This window comes from Aricia agestis, chromosome 5, assembly GCF_905147365.1.
Source record: "Aricia agestis chromosome 5, ilAriAges1.1, whole genome shotgun sequence".
In the NCBI taxonomy this organism is placed as follows: Eukaryota; Metazoa; Arthropoda; class Insecta; order Lepidoptera; family Lycaenidae; genus Aricia; species Aricia agestis.
The window spans coordinates 12098040-12111726 of NC_056410.1; the positions used below are offsets into that span (position 1 = coordinate 12098040).

At 38.2% G+C, this 13687-nt stretch overlaps 1 protein-coding gene across 2 annotated transcripts; it reads left to right on the forward strand.

The window, feature by feature from the left end:
* The first annotated feature begins 348 nt into the window (after positions 1 to 348).
* On the forward strand, positions 349 to 12172 carry LOC121727191 (arylsulfatase J-like). 2 transcript variants are annotated; one of them, XM_042114884.1, is made up of 8 exons: positions 349 to 526; positions 1056 to 1157; positions 1346 to 1505; positions 2061 to 2287; positions 2786 to 2891; positions 2964 to 3116; positions 3598 to 4257; positions 11716 to 12172. In XM_042114884.1, the coding sequence occupies exons 2-8, from the start codon at positions 1059 to 1061 to the stop codon at positions 11922 to 11924; spliced, it is 1614 nt and encodes a 537-aa protein (XP_041970818.1). In that variant the 5' UTR covers positions 349 to 526; positions 1056 to 1058; the 3' UTR covers positions 11925 to 12172. The 2 variants fall into 2 exon arrangements, with proteins under 2 accessions (XP_041970818.1, XP_041970819.1); XM_042114885.1 differs by lacking the exon at positions 349 to 526 and adding an exon at positions 931 to 983.
* The last annotated feature ends 1515 nt before the right edge of the window (positions 12173 to 13687 follow it).

Here is a 13687-nt window from a genome sequence, read left to right on the forward strand (position 1 = left end):
ATAATAATATGGGCGTTACTTGACTGTACTGAAATTTGAATAAAAGTTCAAGAACTCTAGAAGAGTGATAAGAGATCCATATCAAGGTTCTCTACATTCGTAGTAGGTAATGCGCTGAATACTATAGAAGTATATATTTATATTATGTATAACATCTAAAGCCGTGTCAAGAACATGTTTAAGTAGATAATGCTGAGATAACTGCAGTACCGCCAATTCGTGACGAGAGATCAGCTGATAGTGTTACTCGATTGCATAATTTAAAATTACCTGGAAATTATATTTTAAATTATTAAATTATGGAGTGTCTTAAATGTGAGGCGAACTTGTGAGATTTGAATGAATATAACGATTTTATTTTAATTGAGAACCGAAGTACCTATTTGGGATAAATACAAAACACATTAAGGCCACCAAAAAACCCAATGACCAATAAAGGACAAAAATAAAAATAAACTTTACACGTGTGCTAAAGTTATCACTGGCTGCGTAACAAAAGCAAGAAAGTCTTCCTATCATATACAAGGTAATATAAATAAATTATGCGCCGTGTGATTACGACACTATTACCCAATCACTAGAGACAGAATATTAGTGGTTTTTGTGATAGTTGTACGTGCTTACTACTTTTGTATGAATTTGGCACTCAAATAAAATCGCTATAATTTAATGTTATCACAGAACTTGTTGAGTATATTCTATTGTTTTATCTAAATTAAAAGTAATAAAACAATAATAGTGATACTGTGCTTAATACAAAAGCATTCTATTCTGTGAACTTGTGTGAAATACAAAAATAATCAAACAATGGTCAATGTTTATTACAAACAAGAAAATTAAATATAAATTGCTGTAAAAAAAACTACAAAGTGTGGATAAATATTATGTGTTATGAGGTGTGGCTTAGTGCATTTTATTAGTACGACCCAACTTGTACAGTACTAATAGTGTGTGTACATCCTAGATTTAACTTTACTTATTAGGTAAGTACTTAATTAGTCCAATTGACCATTACGTTAGTAAATGTTTAACCCAATTAAAATTAAATATTTCAGAAAATGGGCCGTTTTCGAGCGTCAATTTTAATTTTATACTGTTGTGTGACTGGTGCTATTACTACGAGACCTAATGTTGTTTTTATAATTGCCGATGATATGGTTAGTATAATATACTTACTTATTTACTTAAAACAATGTTGGAATCAATATACTTACTAAAATAGATTTTTATTAAGTACATACTTTAAACTCTACATTTTTGCTAGAGTTCTTCAATATTTTTAATAACTTAAACTTTCCCACAAAGTTCTATTACTTATCAGAAAGTTTTGGTATAATATTTTCAGGGTTGGGACGATGTCAGTTTTCACGGCTCGGACCAGATTCCGACACCCAACATCGACTTGTTGGCGTACAGCGGTATAACACTGGAGCGGTACTACAGCCACTGTCTATGCACCCCCTCGCGATCTGCTCTGCTCACTGGCAAATATTCCCATGTCACGGGTAAGTCATACAAAACCTTTAATTAGACCAATTTTACTGATAAGTATTTGAAATATGAGTTTAGATTCTAATAATCGATTACCAATCGTAACAACATTAGATGACATGAAAGTTTGTGTCTGTATTTTGAATTTACATCAATATACTTAATAAGTTCTAAAATCACATCACAAACAACTTCTCAGTAGCGTATATTATATTCTATACTGTATCCTGTTTGGAAACTTAAAACACCATCTCCATCAACCTATTCAAAAATTCAAAACATAAGCATCTACGTCTACATTGCCTACTTGCCCAGTGCCGTAAATAGGGCAGTGCCACCGGTGCCCAGGCACAGGGCGTAGACTCTTGGGCGCAAAAATCGCCAGTCCAGGCAGGAGTATTATTTTTTTCGGTTTGTTCCCGATAATAGTTCCCGCTGCGCCCCTAGAGCACGATTCCAACAGTAAAATAGACCTATACAATATACATTGCTTTGGGTAATATAATATCTAAAAAAGGAAGTTTACGGCACTGTACTTGCCTAATTAAACCTAATATGACTTCTTCAAGGAATGCAAGGGTACCCCTTAACAAACTCGGAAGACAGAGGCCTGCCTCTCACTGAGAAGATACTGCCAGAGTACTTCAAAGAGCTGGGCTACGACACCCACCTAGTGGGTAAATGGCACGTGGGCTCGTCGCGACCTGAGTACTTGCCTACCAACCGTGGGTTCGACTCCCATTTCGGACATAGAGGTGGCTACGTCGACTATTACGAATACGTTCTGACGGAACAGGTACGATACTAACGGGTAACTTTGTTCAATTAAATGTAAACGTGACGCGTGTAGAGTCAACTGAGTTTAAATAAAACACTCATTAAGTTGAGTCCATCAGAATATGACGACCTCTGTGGCTCAATTGGTTGAGTGTGTGGCAGCTCAAGCCGGGGGTCGCGGGTTCGAATCCCGCCGACGGAACAAAAAGTTTTCAATGTTCCCGGGTCTGGATGTGTATGATATAATAAAAATCTTAAATATACCTATGTATTACTTAAAAGTATTAAATATATTTCCGTTGTCTGGTACCTGTAACACAAGTCCTTCAGGTACTTAGCACGGGGCCAGACTGACGTGGTGTGAAGCGTCCATAGATATTATTATTATGAATCATACAAAATCGAAAAATATTGAATGAAGGACCGCATAGGAGATACTAATCATTTTCTAAATAGTAATTAGGATAAAAGTAATAAGCTTGTGAACGTAAAATATCATATTTAACTTTATTTCCAGTTGGGAGACGAGGTGCTTTCTGGGATGGATCTTTTTAAAAATATGACTCAGGCTTGGGACGTCGAAGGTTACATAACTGACGTATACACACAGGAAGCTAAAACCGGTAACTAGAACCATGTTGATAAATATATTAGCATTATAGAGAGAAATAAAATGACACTTTCATTTATTTCAGTAATTAAGAACCATGACGTCAGTAGACCTCTGTTCCTCATGGTGGGACATAACGCGCCCCATGCAGGCAATGAGGTGTCAGACCTCCAAGCTCCACCAGATTATGTCCGATCGATGCGACACATCGAGTCACCTCAAAGACGAATCTATGCAGGTATCATTCACTTGTTCATCACATCAAATCAAAGCTTTGTATTCGAATGATGTTTGGCAACGTAAGATGCTAAAAAGGGCCCTTGGATTTATGTAACCACTCTATACATCACATTGAACATCAAAGAATCGTCATGTTTCTTAATGTTGTAACTTATTCAAAGAGTAATATAATTATGTAATATGGAGTTCAATAGTTGACGAAATATACAGGTGTAACAAAAGTAAGTGATAATACTTTAGGGTATGTGTTGCTTGTAGAGAGTTCAATGTGAAAGTAGCAGCGCCGAAAAACCATTTTTTCCACTTTTGTATGGGCAATTGCCCCAGCGTCACGAGTTTCCCCATACAAAAGTGAAAAAAAATATTGGTCTGTGCTGCTACTTTCACAGCGAACTCTCTATGAGGAACACGTACACACCCTAAAGTATTATCACTTAGTTTTGTTACACCCTGTATAGATATTTTTTTACTTTTTGCAGCGATGGTTAAAAAACTGGATGAAAGTGTCGGCGACATAGTAGCAGCACTTCAAGAAAAGGGTATATTGAATGACACAATAATAGTATTCGTTTCCGATAACGGAGGAATGACTTCAGGAAGTGTACAAAACTTTGCATCAAATAGACCTTTGAGAGGATTGAAATTTACGCCATTCGAGGGAGGGAACAGAGTCATCGGTCTCATTTGGAACAAGAATTTGACTGAAGGTAATCATTTATGGAAAGGCTACATTCATGTGTCCGATTGGTTGCCAACTCTACTAAAGGCTGTTGGTGTTAACTCTCCGGAAAATATTGATGGGGTCAATTTGTGGGAAAATATCGTAGCCAATAAAGAGTCTAAAAGGAATACACTTTTCGAAATAGACGATATGGCCGGTTTTGCTTCCATAATACACGGTGATTACAAGCTCATTACGGGGGAAGTTATCACAGAGAACAGCAATCACCAAGGAGAACGGGTTACGGGATTGATCACAAAACCACCTAATTATATTAAAGAACTAGAAAATAGTAAAATGTATACAGTTCTTAAAGATGTTGGTATTAATTTTGATTTCAACAACACGGAGCTAAGAAATAATATTAAAATCAGCTGCCACGGTAAAAATAGGAAAGAACTTTGCTACCCAGATAAAGGTAAGATCAGATATATTTTTATAACAGTTTAAATAAATTTAATCTATTTACCTCTTTCTTCATTATAAAGAATTAAAACTTCTTATTATGCATATTTTATTTTCGTTACATAAGTATACAATATAAACAATCAATTAGAAAGACGCTAATGTTATATTCTAGGGTTCCGTACACGAAGGGTAAAAACGGGACCCTATTACTAAGACTTCGTTGTCTGTCCGTCTGTCTGTCTGTCTGACCCCAGGCTGTATCTCAAGAACCGTTATAGCTAGACTTCTGAAAATTTCACAGATTGTGTATATCTGTTGCCGCTATAACAACAAATACTGAAAACAAAATAAAATTAATATTTAAGAGCTCACCTGACTCTAAAAATCAAACATCGTCCTTCTCTCTTCACACTCACGCCCGTCTTTCATATGTCAGGTGAAAAAGGACGGCGCGGAATCATCGCCGAGTTAGTTTTACTTGAATAAAAGACGAACTATAATGATTATGAAAAAAGTGTTTTGAGCAAATTTAGGTTTTATCAATACCTTTTTAGATATTAAAAAATATTAAAGAAAAGACAGCAAACTTCGAAGATCCAAGCAAAAATGTGTCTAAAACAAGGTTTTTTGTAAAAAAGAAACTATCGAGCATTTTTTGAGTAATCGTGTTTTCGTCTTGAGCGTTTAATCTTTATGAACTGAAGTTACTTGTGTCAAAAAATCAGTTTTCTAGACCTTACAGATTTTGAGATCTAGGTTAAAGTATGTAGTCAAGTTAGGGTCATATGGGCTCTTAAGGGGGCCTCATACAACAAACATGATTTTTTCGGCCTTTTTCGCTTTATATCAATAATGGCAAGAGGTAGGCACTTAAATATTTCACACATTTTTTGTTAAATGTGTACTTTAATATTTAATAATAATTTTAAACTGAAATAAAAATTTAATTTTATTCCCATACAAAAAACACAATTTAATTAGCCTATTTTTGCTCTGTATCGGTACGGAACCCTTCGTGCGCGAGTCCGACTCGTACTTGGCCAAAATTTTAATATAAGTACCTACTCTGTCTCTTTTTAAGAAAATATTTTGTGCTACTATTTATACAACGGATTTCGTATTTTGTGAGGTTGTTTGGGACTTAAGTGCTAGTTTCCCGTGACATTTTGTATCCAATCATAGTGCGCGAAAATGTCGTGATATACGAAACGATACACGTACGCGTAGCCTATTGGCTAATTGTTCCTACCCCCCTATCCTAGAATATTGTAATTTTTGCGCTAGAATACATTTTTTGATACGCTAAGAATATACGTTGTTATTATTTCAAAATTCACCATAGGCCTTAGTAGTTCGAGTTTTTTCGAGCCTGTATATGTAGCTAAACACACGCCGCTACATAAGTGGACCTTCGAACCATATCTGGCGAGGATTTGAGCTGCGGAATCAAATCATCTGAACCAAGGCGACCGTTTGGACTGCTAACGGCCACGCAGCACTACCAGTGGTGACAATTTGCACGCAAACGAGGACTACCGTGCTGTGAGTTGTGACCAGGAGCGAGCAGCTGAATACGTACGCGATATCGACGGCAGAGGAACGTGCACAGGAGCCAGGATTCCCGGGTCCGCCCGCATCAGCTGAGTGCCCCTGCGGTGAGTACTTCACGTTAATATTCCCAATTTTCATAGGTCACTATTATGTCTTTGAGGGATATGGAAGGCCAGAGTAGCAAACCTCGTGATAAGTCTCCGTATAGAAATGTTACAGATGATAAAACTGAGCAAATTATTCGCGACCTCATTAGAAAACGCGGTGTTCTTAAGGGCAGATTAACAAAATTTGTTAATTACTTAAGTAGTGTAGCTGAACCGTTAAGCTCAGAATCGAGAATTGATTTAAAATTACGTATGGACGGTGCAGGTATTATATTTTCTGAATTCAATTCTATTCAATCTAAGCTCGAGGACACTGTCCCCGAGTGTGACATCGACGACCAGTTAGATCAGCGTCAGCAGTTCGAGGACTGTTATTACAGCACACTTTCGAAAGCTGAATCTATTCTTAGTGTCGGTAGGGAGGTCGCTGAATGCTCTAAAATGTGTTCTCATAATAATCAGTCGTCAGTTAAATTACCTGTCATCACTCTACCTACCTTTGACGGGTTATACGAGCACTGGCTAGAATATAGGGACACATACTTATCTCTGGTGCATAATTCGACAGATATTACCGACGTACAAAAATTTCATTACCTAAAATCGTCGCTAAAAGGTAGTGCTGAAATGGTAGTAAACGCGCTAGAAATATCATCTAAAAACTATTCTGTTGCGTGGGAACTTTTGCTAAATCGGTATGATAACAAAAGATTATTAGTGCAGAGTCACATCAAAGCATTATTTACGATACAGCCGTTGCCGAAAGAGTCGTCTTCTCTAATCAGAAAACTTATAGATATTATAATTAATAATTTACGCGCTTTAAAAATACTCGGTGAAGCCACGGACCAATGGGATACCTTAATTATCTACCTTGTCACTTCTAAATTGGATAAGACGACTGAGCGGCAATGGGAGGAACATAAAGGTTCTTTATTATCTAATTCCAAAGTTACGCTGACGGTTGATCATTTAGTTAAATTTTTGAAATCCAGGGCCGATCTATTAGAAACTTTAATTCTATCGCACAATAAAGACACAAGCACTATAACCGAAGTTAACAAAAAATCATGTGCTACTTTTCGCAGTAACGTGACACAGTGTAACGTAGTATCTAATTTAAATAAGCCTGCCGGGCGCAATAATTCGCGTAGGTTGTGTGTAGTATGCAAGGCTCCGCATCCAATTTACACTTGTTCACAATTCATTAACATGGACTTAAAATCTAAACTTAAAATCGTTAAAGAACACAACTTATGTGAAAATTGTTTACGTTCCGGGCACACTGTAAATAACTGTTTGTTTGGACCTTGCAAAAAATGCAGCTCAAAACATAACTCACTAATTCATCGTTCTAGCGATTCTAATCATACCACAAGCCTTGTATCTAAATCATCAACTGTCGCCGCTGAGGCTAGCGCGAGCGGAATGGTAAGGCTCGCGCCCTCTCCCTCAATCAGTTGCGGTCAAAGCGATAAGGGACAGGTTTGCGATGTTCACGCGTACACGCACACAGATGTAAACTGCATTAATGAGCAACCAGTTTTGCTATCCACTGCGCTAGTTGAAATTCTCGATAAAGATAATAATTATCATGTCGCATGCGCTTTACTAGACAGTGGTAGTCAAAGTTGTTTCGTTACACATTCGTTTTGCAAAAAATTAAATCTTCCGTTAATACAGTCCACTAAAATGATATGCGGAGTAGGTAATATTATTTCACATTCGACGCATTTGTGTGACATACAAGTAAAATCGCGCGTTAATTCCTACTCGATGCGACTTCAATGTTTTGTTCTTAACGAGATAACGCCCACCTTGCCCGCTGTTCAGGTACACCACGCGCACTTTAAGGTACCTGATAACGTTCAGTTGGCAAATTCGCAATTTTTAGGGCAACAAAATATAGATATTTTAATAGGAGCGGACAGGTTTTGGGACTTGCTCGAGGATGGCAAGATACGTTTACCGAACGGTCCATTCTTACAAAATACTAAGTTAGGTTGGATAGTTTCGGGTCCTATCAATCATAATAATATTATGCAAAAATATGGACACGTCCAGTGTAACTTTAGTACATCTATAGACGCTCAATTACGTCAGTTTTGGGAGCTCGAAGAGCTAACTCAGCCTCGGAATACGTACTCTGATGAAGAGATGGCTTGTGAACAAAGTTTTACAACAAATACTACACGTGACACGCACGGTAGGTTTGTTGTTGACATTCCGCTCAAAAAATCATCTGAGGTTCTGGGCGAATCGTACTCCCAAGCTGAGCGCCGTTTTTTCGCTTTAGAAAAACGGTTGCTACGCGCACCCACTAGCTATAAGCAATTATACGTAGATTTCATGCGAGAGTACATCGACTTAGGTCACATGACTAAGGTCGATAGTTATTCGAACCCCAACTATTTTCTGCCGCATCACGGCGTGTTTCGTGAACACAGTACTACTACGAAACTCCGTGTCGTGTTTGACGCCAGTGCAGCCACTAGTAACGGAATTTCGTTTAATGACATACAATTCGTTGGACCTCCTATTCAGGGTGACTTGCTAGGTATACTGTTGCGCTTTAGACAGTTCCGATACACCGCGTTAGCCGACTGCGAAAAAATGTATCGTTCGGTCCTCGTTAATCCGAACCAACGTGATTTACAGCTAATCGTGTGGCGCGACGAACCGTCTAAACCGCTTGCAGTATACAAGCTGAACACGGTCACATATGGCACGGCTTCGGCACCGTTCTTGAGTGTACGCTGTTTGAAGCAACTGGCTGCTGAATGTTCCGACCTTGAAGTCAAAAGAGTCATAAATAACGATATTTATGTTGATGACCTCCTGACCTCTAGTGACGACAAGGTCAAATTATTAAAAATTTGCAAGGGTACCGTAGACGCGCTAAAGTCCGGTTGTTTTACTTTACGCAAGTGGGTTTTCAATTTTGAAGTCCGCGAGGGCGCATACCCAATGTCCCCGAATGATAACAATATTATTGATACATTTCGCAACTTAAACTTCGGGGAACATAGCCAATGTAGAACTTTAGGCTTAGGTTGGTGCAACGTTTCCGACGATTTTAATTTTAATACGCAGTTACAGCAGGCTACTTCTAATGTAACGAAACGCACCATATTATCTTCAGTTTCGCAAATATTTGATCCATTAGGTTTATTAAGTCCGTCTATTATTATAGGCAAAGTTTTATTACAACGTCTTTGGTTGCTTAAGTTACAGTGGGACGATCCGCTTCCCGCGGATATTTTACGTACGTGGAACCGGTTTGTTGACAGTCTGTCTCATCTTTCTTCAATAAAGATTCCGCGACACGCATTTCAGTGTGACGGCACACGAGTCGAGCTGCACATTTTCACGGACGCCTCACAGACAGCTTACGGCGCTTGTGCTTATGTGAGAACCGTATGCGATGATCGTGTTGTCGTAAAATTATTAATGTCGAAGGGTAAGGTAGCCCCATTGAAGCCTGTTAGTATACCTCGACTGGAGCTATGCGGCGCGTTGCTAGGCGCTAAACTCTACGATAAAATTCGCAGTTCGCTCACTCGCGAGTTCGACGAAGTCATATTCTGGACCGACTCGACTATTGTGCTAGGCTGGTTACGTATGACACCTAATTTACTTAAAACGTTCGTACAGAATCGAGTCGCCGAAATACACGAACTGACTAGTGTATTTACCTGGAGGCATGTAAGTGGCAAAGATAATCCAGCCGACCAAATCTCTCGCGGAGTCAGCCTTCAGGATTTAGCTTTATCCAAGGAGTGGTGGGGAGGCCCTCCATTTTTACACGCATTAAATTTAAATTTCAATTCAACTTCAGATATAAATTCAAACACGGAGTTCCTACCTACTGATTTGCCTGAACTAAAATCTTGCGCTATAAATACATTTTTAAATCAAAATATTAATACGGACGAAACATTCTTTCCATTCAACAAATTTTCAAGCTTCAATCGTATGAGTCACGCGGCTGCCTATTTACTGCGCTTCACGCACAATAGCCGGCCGCGCCACAGAACCGATCAGCTGACGGGCGCGATCGGTGTCGATGAGTTGAATCGCGCGGTGATTATGCTGGCTAAGTTATCACAAAGGGAGTCATTTTCTTTGGAGTACAATTTGCTAAAGAGTGGAAGGAATGTTAAGTCAAGCAACAGACTTTCAAGCCTAAATTTATTTTTAGATGAAAAGGACCTAATTCGTGTAGGTGGCAGAATAAAAAATTCTATAGATTTTAATTATAATAAAAAGCATCCTATACTTTTATGTTCTAAGCACTATTTTACTCGCTTGTTATTTATTCACGAACACAATCAATCTTTGCATTGCGGGCCACAGGCGCTGCTGTACCGCTTGCGCGAGCAGTGGTGGCCGCTGTCCGGTAGGAATCTTGCTCGGAAGGTCACTCATCAGTGCGTCACTTGCATACGGGCCAGGGGTAAAACGCTAAGCCCACTTATGGGCAACCTGCCCAAGGAGCGCTTGACGGCAGGTTTCCCTTTTATTCGCACTGGTGTGGATTACGGTGGACCAGTGTCCGTTTTAAATCGAAAGGGTAGGGGAGCAAAATTAGTAAAGTCCTATATCTGTCTGTTTATTTGTTTTATTACTCGCGCTATTCACTTGGAGCTTGTCAGCGACCTATCTACTGACGCATACCTCCTCGCTCTCAAACGATTTATGTCTCGACGTGGAAAACCGTGTGAAATTTTCTCAGATAATGGACGAAATTTTGTAGGTTTAAAAAACGAGTTTGCTCAGTTTTTATCATCTTGTAGTAAAGACGTTGTAGATTACGCAAAGAGTCAAAATATTAAATTCTCGTTTATTCCTCCATATTCCCCGCATTTTGGTGGCTTGTGGGAGGCGGGGATCAAATCGTGCAAGTACCACCTGCGGCGAGTGCTCGGCAATGCTCATCTGACGTTCGAAGAATTCACTACCGTACTGACGCAGATAGAAGCAGTGCTAAACTCACGTCCGCTGGTACCTCTGTCTTCGGATCCCTCGGATTACTATCCCCTCAGCCCTGGCCATTTCTTGATTGGCCGACCTCTCACGGCACCGGTGTGTGAAGATGACCTACAGCACTTACCTGTACACCGGTTGAGCCGCTATCAGAGAGTGGAACAGCTGCGGCAGCAGTTTTGGACGCGCTGGGCTAGTGAGTATATCTCGGAGCTGCAAATCAGAGCTAAGTGGAGGGAAAATACGGCGGAATTGAAGCCTGATACGCTTGTCCTAATCAAGGACGTGGCTCTTCCGCCGTTGAAATGGCAACTCGGTCGCGTGGTAAGGACAATTCCTGGTGACGATGGCATCGCCAGAGTGGCGGACATCAGGACAGCATCAGGTGTCATAAGGCGATCTTACACGAAGATCTGTCCACTCGTGAGAGAGGAATAGTTTTAAAAGCTGGTGCTTTCAAGGCCGCGGGCATGTTTGGGACTTAAGTGCTAGTTTCCCGTGACATTTTGTATCCAATCATAGTGCGCGAAAATGTCGTGATATACGAAACGATACACGTACGCGTCGCCTATTGGCTAATTGTTCCTACCCCCCTATCCTAGAATATTGTAATTTTTGCGCTAGAATACATTTTTTGATACGCTAAGAATATACGTTGTTATTATTTCAAAATTCACCATAGGCCTTAGTAGTTCGAGTTTTTTCGAGCCTGTATATGTAGCTAAACACACGCCGCTACAGAGGTATTTACGTAGGTACTTTTATTAAAAATAGGAAACACTTTAGTTATGTAACATACTTATTATTGTATCTGTTTTTTTCAGATAAGCTTTGTTTATTTAACATAAGAGATGATCCGTGCGAATATGAAGATATCTCCGCTGAGAATCCAGATATAGTTGAAAAACTGTACGATATATTACAAAACGAATTAATGAGACTCAAACCAAGGCCACCTATGGCTAGGGATATCAGGTCACACCCAAGACTACACAACTATACATGGAATACATGGATGGATGCAGTACAGTGAATTCTAACAACACAGATAAAATTGTTGTTTTGCTAAATCTCCGATCAGAAATTGAAAATATTATTATTATACTTACTTAATATTGTTATTGAGTTGTGTGGTCAAGTGTGGACATGATAAACGAGAAGTCACGGACTTTCAAATGAAAATTTCTCAATTCTCTATCTTTTACCACCACCTAATATTGTTTTAGCAATAGCATAGAAAAGCAACTGTAGTTACGTGTAAATTAAATCTTTGTTGTTAAATTGGCTTTCATTGTTTTGTTGTGTATTAATTTAAAACGTCATTCAGTTGTCTATTCTCTGACAGTGTCCAGTTCAGCTGTTGGTCGTGACTCGCGTGACATATTATTCCCATTGTTAAACTATACCGGGGAATGTTTGTTTCTGTATTTAAGTGGGGTACGGAGTCGACTAGCGCTCCTGAAAGTTTAAGCGCTTTGTTGCTTATTCGTGTTTTGCTTTTACTTCTAGAACTGTTTTATTTAAAATTAGAATATAACCTAGTAGGTACATTATTAGTGATTACTGATTACGTTCTCTACCTAAGTACATAATTATTGTGCATAGCATTATTGTAGAGAAGCTGAAAGTATAAATGTGCAATTGGCATAAGTATTTTCAATAATTTTTTAGGTGTTGCAAATTCCAACTTCAAACAGCTTTAGCCTATTGTTGTCTATACTTTTAAATTTAATTTATAAGCTTGGGCTGTATGTTTGTAACGGAATCTTTAAGCACGATTTTTACCTATTTCCAGTAGTTTTAATTCGAATCTTTGCATATGAGCTAACAATGAAATAATTAGTTTTAAAATAGAATAATTAGAAACGAGGTAGAAACATGAAACTGCAAAATCCAAAACTCTGGTATTGCCTTAAATAGATTAATCTTAACTTAACTTTATAACAGATTGACCTATTACCCATACCATAGCTCAGCTCTATATTTTCAAATTACCATAATAGTAGAGGAGGGGAGGGTGCTATTTTTGTAGTCACTCGAGCGTCATGGAGACCTAGTAGGTTTTGTACATTAGGTAAAGCTAATAAAAAAAATAAGAGCGTTTTTTTATTTTAGCGGTGGGTTCAGAAACTGCAGCCATTTTAAAGTTTTGAAAAAGAAAATATATTCAGAAAATTGATTAGTTAGGTAAATTATAAATATATTTTAGACAACAAGGACTAAATCATTTAGTTTAGAGCAAAATAAAATATCTGCGAAGCTTGGTTAAGAAAATATGAAGCTTTATTTTTTTTAATTTTAAAATGTCCCTACAGGCTTCTTTGGGGTATACTAAACATCCCCTATCTTAATCTGACAGATCCGACGACATTTCAATATAAAAAAAAATAATTACCCACCACATGAAAAATCTGATTTCTATACCATGATAACTAAACACATGTCGGAAGCCTATGCAAAAGCTATGCAAGCTTAATCTGACACGCTCGAGCTACTCCCGAAATCCCCTCTACCCTTCCCCAACTATAAAATTATAATTGCAGGCAATTACTTTTGACCAATTTAGGTATTGATTTTTGGAAGATTAGAATTTAATTAACAATAGTAAATAAATAAAAAAAAGATTTTTATGAAGGTATCTAATAATTATTCTGTCTCTATTTTCACTATAACTAGTTAGTTCCAAATAAAAAAAAAGTTTATTATTTCAAAATACGTTATGTTTATTAAAATACAAAAAACTTAAATATTCATTATTAGCCTTTTAAGTTTATTGCTGAAACACAATAGAAAATT